This window comes from Montipora capricornis, chromosome 3, assembly GCF_036669925.1.
Source record: "Montipora capricornis isolate CH-2021 chromosome 3, ASM3666992v2, whole genome shotgun sequence".
Classification (NCBI taxonomy): Eukaryota; Metazoa; Cnidaria; class Anthozoa; order Scleractinia; family Acroporidae; genus Montipora; species Montipora capricornis.
The window spans coordinates 38709293-38719292 of record NC_090885.1 but is presented as its reverse complement, the minus strand read 5'-3'; the positions used below and the strand labels follow the sequence as shown (position 1 = coordinate 38719292).

Genomic DNA, 10000 nt, shown 5'->3' with positions numbered 1-10000 from the left:
GGTATACATGGGTATATAAGGGTATACATGGGTATACTAGGGTATACAGGGGTATATAAGGGTATATAAGGGTATACATGGGTATATAAGGGTATACATAGGTATACATGCTTATATAAGGGTATACATGGGTGTACATGGGTATACATGGGTATATTAGAGTATACATGGGTATACTGGGGTATACAGGGGTATATAAGGGTATACAAGGGTTTACATGGGTATATAAGGGTATACATGGGTATACAGGGGTATATAAGGGTATACATGGGTATAGAAGGGTATACATGGGTATACATGGGTATACATCGGTATATAAGGGTATACATGGGTATGTAGGGGGTATATAAGGATATACATGGGTATACAGGGGTATATAAGGGTATACATGAGTATATAAGGGTATAGAAGGGTATAGAAGGGTATACATGGGTATATGAGGATATACATGGGTTTACTGGGGTGTGCAAGGGTATACATGGGTATGTACGGGTATATAAAGGTATACATGGGTATACTGGGGTATACAGGGGTATATAAGGGTATACAAGGGTTTACATGGGTATATAAAGGTATACATGGGTATATAGGGGTATATAAGGGTATACATGGGTATACATGGGTATATAAGGGTATACATGGGTATACATGGGTATATAAGGGTATACATGGGTATATAGGGGTATATAAGGGTATACATGGGTATACAGGGGTATATAAGGGTATACATGGGTACATAAGGGTATAGAAGGGTATACATGGGTATATGAGGGTATACATGGGTATACTGGGGTGTGCAAGGGTATACATGGGTATGTAGGGGTATATAAGGGTATACTGGGGTATACAGGGGTATATAAGGGTATACATGGGTATACATGGGTATAAAAAGGTATACATGGGTATATAGGGGTATATAAGGGTATACATGGGTATACATGGGTATATAAGGGTATACATGGGTATATAGGGGTATACATGGGTATATAAGGGTATACATGGGTATATTGGGGTATACATGGGTATATAAGGGTATACATGGGTATACTGGGGTGTGCAAGGGTATACATGGGTATGTAGGGGTATATAAGGGTATACATGGGTATACTGGGGTATACAGGGGTATATAAGGGTATACATGGGTATACATGGGTATGTAGGGGTATATAAGGATATACATGGGTATACAGGGGTATATAAGGGTATACATGGGTATATAAGGGTATAGAAGGGTATACATGGGTATATGAGGGTATACATGGGTATACTGGGGTGTGCAAGGGTATACATGGGTATGTAGGGGTATATAAGGGTATACATGGGTATACTGGGGTATACAGGGGTATATAAGGGTATACATGGGTATACATGGGTATATAAGGGTATACATGGGTATATTGGGGTATACATGGGTATATAAGGGTATACATGGGTATATAGGGGTATACATGGGTATATAAGGGTATACATGGGTATATAGGGGTATACATGGGTATATAGGGGTATACATGGGTATAGAAGGGTATACATGAGTGTATAGGGGTATACATGGGTATAGAAGGGTATACATGGGTATATAGGGGTTTATAAGGGTATGTAAGGGTAGACATGGGTATATAGGGTTAATTATTTAAATGTATTATACTATACGCGTGGGAATACATTATAATTTAAATACACTATAATAGGGGATACATGAAGTACCTAGGTTCGAAGTTGGGCCTTTCCCGCTTTTTCGACCTTTTCAGTGCGGGCTCAAAAACTAAATCAGCAGCCTGCTGTGACGTATGATATGGGGAACAGAGATTTCATAATCAAGAGAAACAAGCGAAACATAAGTGCTTCCGTGGATATTTTTGTTGTTTTGCTCTTTTCTTTTCAAAATGAGCTGTATTCAATATTCACCGCAAACATCAGTCAAAACACTGCTTCTACAGCAAGAGCCATAATTCTTGTTCTACAGTGTATATGGGGCGCTCTCGCATGTCTTCCCCATATCATACGTCAGAGGCTGCAAAAATGACCGCTGACTCCTCCTTTCTGAGCCGCAATGCTGATGGACCAAAAGCGGAATAAACACCTTTTTTAGGTGGAAAAACGACGGGTATGCCAGAAAAAAAGTTGAAAACATTGTTATGCATGGTCTAAAGTGTAAATAAATGCTCGTTTTTTTGCCTTTAGTTTAGTTGCCCTTTAAAAGTGTTCTATGTACTGCTTTTCGTGTCTGCTTTATCTTTCTGATCACGCTTGCAATTTCCGCCCCGCTTAAGACTCAACATGGGTAAGGATGCTGTGCCAAAAGAGATCCAGAATGTCCGAGTACTTGAACCGATTCGATTTCAAGTCGACAATTTTAGCGGCTCCTTTGACTTTACACTCAAGCAGAAGTCCCTAACCCAGAAGTGTTGATTTTCGATGTAATGCGACCCATTAGTTTACGGTATTATCTGGTTTTGGAACGGCTATTGCATTTTGCACGCGCAATCCTTCGCGTGGCTACCTGCTTTCAGAAGCTTTGTGGTCATCAGACTCAATCTAATTGGGCATTTAGTAGCGAGGCCTGTATTCCAAATTTAGATAATACCGTAAGCTGATGGACCAAGGCCAAATAACAGGGTTGGATTTCAGACTCAAATGTTTGGTGCAAGTTCGTGTTGTCCTAAGCAGTGTGTGTATGTGTATGGAAAGAACTCAAGTGAGGCCAACGCTACTGTGTGCAACGGTAATCTAATCCGGAGGTCGTGGGTTCGATTCCCACCCGGCTCAGAGATTTTTCTCTGTCCTTGTGTGTTGCATAAGAAGTTCCTGATGCTGTGGATCAGCGAAGGTTCTTCATCATCACATGCACACAGTAGCGTTGTCCTCACTTGAGTTCTTTCAAATGTTAGGATTTACTGGGTTTTTTCGCCGATCTCGACATGCTGCGAGCAAGCGTAAACACCAAACCAACACGGGGCCAATCGGTGCTTGTGCATGGTGGGATCATATTACCACCTACGCGCCTTCGTTATGGGACGCCATCGTATTTCCATCGTTTGACTGTTTTGGTATGGACGTGCAAAAACGATTCAAATTCGTTACGTGTGGACGTGTATTTTTTTTGAAAACGGAGGGAAAAAATCGCCGTTTTAAAAAGATATCGTGATATGTGTGAACAGGGATCGAGGAACACATAAGACAGATCTAGCCCGTAGTCAGACACATCACATTGTATGCAATTTTTTGTCTCGACTCCCCACCCTAGCCTGATTATTTTTAGCTTGTGCAATTGCAATGGTCAGTTATAAAATGAGTCTTTTACTTTCTCAATTCAAGGTTGAGAAAGAGGAGAAATGGAACAATCTTGGCTGCAGGTTTCCAGTTGCCTGATCATGTTGCTGCAGAAGATTTACTGCCCTGGGTAAAGGGGGACAAAGGTTTGTATATATTGGAATGAATCTAGTGTTTTGTAAGATGAGTTTCGTAAGGACGCTGCAGAAGTAAAGGAAGATTTTACTGGGAACAAAGGAGCTTTGGTTGGACGTTAGATCGGGGCGAGCATACACTTTATTTAGGGTGTATACGGGGTGACTAAATGAAAACACCGGTTCCCGTCTGTTGGCTGTTTGTTATAGAGAGAGATATAGGTGCGTTTACGTGAAACGACAAATGGCATGCTGCTGTCTGTCACAAAAGCGTGCTGTATACGCAATGCTAAATATCTCTATCTTTATCACCTGAACGACGTCTGTAAATACCCGGCCTTTCTGTACGGCTTGAGAAGTCGGGGCGGCGTAGTAGTCTTCATTCGCGCCTCCCTCCCTTGCAGTCGTATTTGTGGGCTGAATTTCAGGTGATCAACCTAATTCGGTTTTCCTTCCTCTGATTAGAAAAATCAGCGATATTACACGACGTTTCGAAAGTCATCTGCACTTCAAATTCAAGTGATAAATGTAATGGTCGTTTCAAGTTTAAATTAAGTGGTTGTTGTGTTTTTTGTGGGTTTTTTTAAGCTCGACTGTCTAATCCGTCTAATCCTCGAACTCCATGCCTGGATTCCTTTACATAAGGCGAGAGGTTAATAAGTCTGTCTCCAGAATCACTAACTGCCAATTCCAGATCAAAATTTAATTGCAATATGCAACGGTCTTTTATATTGAAAGGTGAATTTAGTTTTTAAATTTGTTTTCTGCGATTAGAAATGATGGACAAGGAAACTTCCCTTTACGTCTTATTTAATATTGGCGACCAATTTTGCTCTGTCATGGAAGAAGAAAAGAAAGCCATCATGCAAGCTGGAGAAAAAGGTAAGGCGATGGATTAAATTACGTGCGTAACGAACAGATTTCAAAATGCATCCCAGACTATGGAGTAGCCTGGCGGTATGAGGGAGCTTAAGCACGCACGTTTTTGAGACGCGAACGGCAACCGGAAGAGAACATTTCGCGTGCCAGGGCAGTGGTGTCTCCCAGATTTTTATACTAATCATCTCTAATGGAGAAAGGATACTTAGCAATGTAAATGTGGTTGTGTGAAGACAAGCCAAAAGGGAAGAGAGCTCACTTCCGGTTGCCGTCCGCCTCTCAAACACGCGCATGCTTAAGCTCCCTATTAGGCACTTTAAGAACTACGACGGCGACGCTCGATGAAAACGTCACCTCAAAATATAACTTGGCTCTATCAGAATTCTTGCGCGATTATTCAGTCTCGTTCACGTCCTACAACATGGACGAAGTATCCCAAACATAACTTGCCACGAGCGGTTTCAGAGTGAAAATAGAGAATGAAAGATTCTCTGTTGCATGCTTACGTTGTCGTGAAAATCTCAAATTTGGTGACTGCACGTCGTCGTTATGCAGAGGACCGCAACGTGTAGCACGATTATTCTTGCTCTTTTAACCAATGATCTAATTGTTTTGTGGCGTTGTCGTAGTCGTAGCCGTCGTCGTTTCTTAAACTCCATATCGTGGGCGAGAGAGGCAAATTAGCGAGCGGCGAAGCCGCGCGGAGACTCTGGGGGGGGGGGGGGGTTATGGGGGGTGCTAGCCTCCCTATTCTCCGCGAGGCCTCGCCGCTCGCTAATTAGCCAATACAAAAGTACCATAATACTTTGTTTGTCCCTCCAAAATTTTGCATAAGCATTCTTTTTGTTTTTTCTTGGGACTTCTAATGGTCCCAAGAGAAACTGGAAACAATGCTTATGCAAATGTTTTGAGGGTCAAACAAAGAGTATTATGGTATTGTTGATACTGGCTAATTAACCTCTCGCGCTAACAATACCGCCAGCTAAGCAGGTTGACTATAAAGCTTCAAAGTTTTAGGATGTGACATGTGGACATTTTTTAGGCGTCTACTCAATATGGTCTAGTTTTTCAAGGTAGCCCTCTGCCTTCCGTTTCCTTATTTAACCGTCTCAGAGTTGTGTTCAAGTCTTCTCGGTGTTCATTTTACTTAGCTTTGGCAACAATTTAGGAACTTGTGCTAATTTATTTCATCGCAGTTAAAATTAGTGGACTACGTTACAAGGACAAGACGGGCTGGGCCCTTTAAGTCTCTTTCGCAGACGTCTTTTGGGGCGTCACGGAACAATCCCGTAGAGCGTCGTGTGACGTCGCGAAGGAGACTGGGGCCCTTTTTGCTTCTTAACAAAATTTTTTTTATGATTAATTTGTGCGCAAACGCAAATACCGGGAGCGGGCGAACTGTGATTATTTCCCTGGTGATTGGTTTGTTATTCCACTCGTATTCTGGAGCACGGATTTGATTGCTTTCCCAATCGATTTGATAGCCAAGAGATTTATCAGTACAGCGCGGCCCGGTGAAGATTTTCCATTTGGTGTTAATTGAAAAACCTGTTTTCTATTATCATATTTCTGCTGATAAGTTCTTCGAACAGCGAAAACAATGTGGTAACTATACAATAACATCCAGTTACCTTGTCGTTGAGTGACAGTCACCGACAACGCTGCTGCTTTGCCTTTAATCCTTTTTACTCATTATCGTCGTCATCATTTATTATTTATTATTTATTTGTCATTTGTAATTATTACTTACGGTATCTTATGGGAACAGAAACTGAAACTCATGCGCTTTGACTTTTTTTCTGTTGCAGTCTCAGTAGCGTATAAGCGTGCTGTTCAAGGTGTAAGAGAGATGTGCGATGTATGTGCGACTACCATTTTCAACATGCATTGGGTGTGTCACAGATGTGGTTTTGGAGTGTGTCTTGATTGCTATAACCTGCGAGTCAAGGAAAGAGAAGAGCAGTCCGGTAAGATGTGTTGCATTCTTGACCTCGAGTTCTGTTACACCAACAGGTGTAGGGTGGTCTTGCTCCTTGTTGTTCTAGACTATTTCCTTTAGACATTCCCCACTATTTTGTTGCTGAACCATTGAATTCGACTGAAGTTTTTTTAAAGAGTAATTTTGTAGCCCAAGTGATTTTGCTCACAGCATGGTATGCTGCACGGTGGAATGTTTTACATGGCATAAAATAGGCCTTATGCATGATTACGTCATATACTCAAAAATTCACCACCAAGCCTGGTTTGCACAAAATTATTCACATTATCTGGATGTGAAATATTGTTCGCACGTGGTTATCCTTTTCAAGTCTGCTTATTAGGGATTCAGCTAAAGCTAAAATTTGCAGGTTTGATTTTCGAAATCGAGGCTTGGTGGTGAAATCAGCTAGTCAGACGTCATCACGCATAAGGGCTATTGTAACCCGGCCGTAGGAAAGGCCTTGCGCAGAGTGGCATCGAATGCAACAAATCAATTTCTCTTGCGAACTACTTATGCTGGTGTTCACAAGCGACGCTAGCATGAGACACGGGCGCACGCATTGACTTGCTGTCAATTAGTGTATTTGTGAGTTATTGCGTCTTTTGCTTGTGCTTATACTTGCGTCACTGGTTCTTACAAAACTTCTATTTCTTGCAGGACTGGTTGGCAAGCGAGTGTTTGAGTTTAAATGGCTGGCGTGCTGCCCAGGAGTTTGTCATCAACCCAAGTCTTTATCTGTGACGCAGATCATCCCCAAGACAAGTAACTAAATTGTTTATCCGTGTAAACATTATGGGGTTTGAACGAGGGGGCGGGGGGGGGGGGGGGGTTTGCGTGGTGTTAGGATTAGGCTTACGATCGTTTTACTACAATGAGATTGCTCCATTTTGATAATTTCAGCAGTGTGAAAGACAATTGCGTACCAAACTTAGTTTGATACTGCAAAGGAGGACTCGGATTTCTTCCGAGCATCGCCGAATCATCATGGAGTAAAGCCACTGACAAGTTAAAGCTCTTTCTAAATTTCATTTTCTCTAATTCTCAACCTCTCTGCTTTAATTTCCCTGAAACGATTGAGGTCTTTGTGGAAGGACAAAAAAATAGTAATCATTCTTCTGCACCTCGACTCTGTTCGTTCTCGTCTTGCTCAAATAAAAACTAGTCAAGAAATCTAAAATCCCCAGCCTGAATTAGCTTCCAAGCATTATCAAGATTACCGAATTTGAGCGCGATCGGAAATAATGCAAGTCAATGATAGGCTTTTTGATCCACCGCACCAACATTGCAGATCTGTTTTAAATATGGAATTGCTGACCTTTGAGTGACATGGAAACGAATCAGTAAGAACCAGATATCAGCCATTGTCAAAAATACCATAATGCTCTTTGTTTGTCCCTCCAAATATTTTCTCTTGGGACCATTTTAAGTCCCAAGAGAAAATGGAAACAATGCTTATGCAAAATTTTGCAGGGACAAAGAGTAGTATGGTATTCTTGATAATGGTTAATAACCCACTTTCAATATATTAAAATTCAGTCCTAGACAAAAGGCATCATCTCGAGGCTCTTGGGAATAAATGTAAGGATTTGTATGAGTTTATTCCCCGTACCCTCGAGATGATGCCTTTTGTTTGGGACTGAATTTTAATACATCAAAAGTGGTGGCTTATAAGATTGATTGAGGCAATTTAAAAGTCTGGTGGGAAGATTTTGTCATTCTACTTCAGTCGATCGCTGTTCCTTCATATTTTTCTTTAAGTTTTCGTATTGCAATGCAATGTTCTGTTGTTTTATTATTAAGTGCTCTTTCCTCGGGGTCTGGTGCCGCGCTGCATTAGATGAGGAATACGTGGTTTTTAATGGTAATGGTTTAATGGTTCTGGCGTGGCACAATTCGTTTTAATTTAATGCGCGTGTATGATGGTAATGCGTTGTACAGAATCCTAGTTGATGTCACTTTGAGCAGTGGATTGACGACACATCCTCAATAAACTATTTCACATTGCGGTCTGGTTGTAGTGAAGTTAGATTTTCAAACTGGGTACTATTTCTTTGTGTTTGAATGCAGTGCTTAAATTTTGAAGAGGTACCTGTGTTTGCAAGCTGTCAGTGTCTGTAACTGCTAATGCTGTTCTTTTTTTTGTTTGCAATGGATTTTTGATACTCTTACCCCACCTATTGTTTCATAACAAAGGAAAAGTGCCGTTTTTCATTTAGTAGTATCACCATGCTAATTCTTCTGTCTTTTTGTTTATTTAGTTTTGTCCGATCTTGGTGATGAGCTGCATCGAGCAAGAGAAGCGTGGAATATCGGAAAAAGGTGTCCTTGCAAGGGATTTATATGCAACGAATGTAAAGATGATGCTAAAATAACTGAATTGCCAAATGGGGCAATGAATCCCGATGACGGAAAAAAATCCCAGAATGAAGCAAATGATAGTAGCACAGGGGGCTTGGAAAAACGAGAAACGAACAAAGTGACTTCGACACCAGACTCCGTGTCCAGTTCGGCTAACCAAACTGCGATGGATAGTGAATCCAGCTTTGATGGGTCCGATGATGTGAACTTGATTTGCGGTAATAGCTTAGGTGTAGAGTCACCCGCCAATCGCGAGCACGGGTGGCTGACCGAAGAAAACCGTCGAAACCACTTTACTAAGAAAGCAGGGTTCGGTTTGGTTGATGCAAAGCCTCGTAGTGACAAGAATGTATCTGCTGGTCTGAGCCTTCTGATGGATTATAATTCGTCAACAGAGCCTTCCCCATGCGATTCACCTGCCAAGATTGACGTGAGAGCCAAGAGTGGAGCGTTCAACTTTTCCTTTGCAAGCGGACTTGATTTACTGGCGCTTGCTGCAGACTGGGATCAAGGAACTATCAATTCGGGGGGAAAAAGCGATGACTGGACGATTACACCTGGTAAATATATCGACTGCAGAACCAATACCATCATTCTTGTCCTAAGATGATCTCTTATTGCTGACCAAAATAATACGAAACAAGGCATTCACTGAAAACGAAAAATGTGGTCAAAGTTCATCCCGGTAAATTAATGAAACGATGTTTTTTTTCTTCGACGATGAATATGGTGGACGCTCGGGAGAAACCCGCATGCTCCTGTGCTGAACTTATGACCTTCTGATTTCTAGTTCGGATGCTTTACCACTGAGCTATAGGTCGCTTGTGAGAACTAGGCCAGGGTCATATGAGGCAACCCGAGGCACTTGCCTCAGTTATTTTTTTCGTGACTTTTTTTAATAATGCGGGATCCCAGTGCTGTCTTTTAATGTAGCCACCAAAAACACCCTAAATACCTACAAAGATAATTTAACCGTGGACATTGCCGCAGTCATAATTTTTCTGGCTACGGCCATGTAGCCTATTAAACTAGTTTCAGGTGACAGTTGGCCTGCTACACTGGTAGGACTGAAATTGTCGAATATTGTGCGTTATCAAGCAATAAGCCATTTTCGAAATATCAATATTCAGCTTGATGGTGAGGAAAAGACGACAAAAACAATAGGAACAAATTGCAATGAACGTGAAAGATATTAGCATATCATCAACTGTCCTTTGTATTTGTCCTCTAAACCTCTCTTTCAAGCTGAATTTTGATATATCGAAAGTGGCCCATTGAAGAAAAATATATTTCCTTTAACGGCATTTGTTTTTTCACCAACCCACAGTAGAGCTCACTTTGGGATTCTTTGCATTAAACAATGGACATCCAGTTAACT

General features: G+C 41.4%; 1 protein-coding gene across 2 annotated transcripts in view; it reads left to right on the top strand.

Moving 5' to 3' along the window:
- LOC138043079 (lysine-specific demethylase 3B-like) overlaps positions 1-10000 on the top strand; it is a 56131-nt gene that overhangs the window by 28727 nt on the left and 17404 nt on the right. For both annotated transcript variants that reach the window (XM_068889192.1, XM_068889193.1), the window contains exons 19-23: positions 3316-3416; positions 4179-4286; positions 6092-6250; positions 6922-7026; positions 8523-9182. In XM_068889192.1, the coding sequence (XP_068745293.1) occupies positions 3316-3416; positions 4179-4286; positions 6092-6250; positions 6922-7026; positions 8523-9182 (1133 nt within the window). The remainder of the gene's footprint in view (positions 1-3315; positions 3417-4178; positions 4287-6091; positions 6251-6921; positions 7027-8522; positions 9183-10000) is intronic.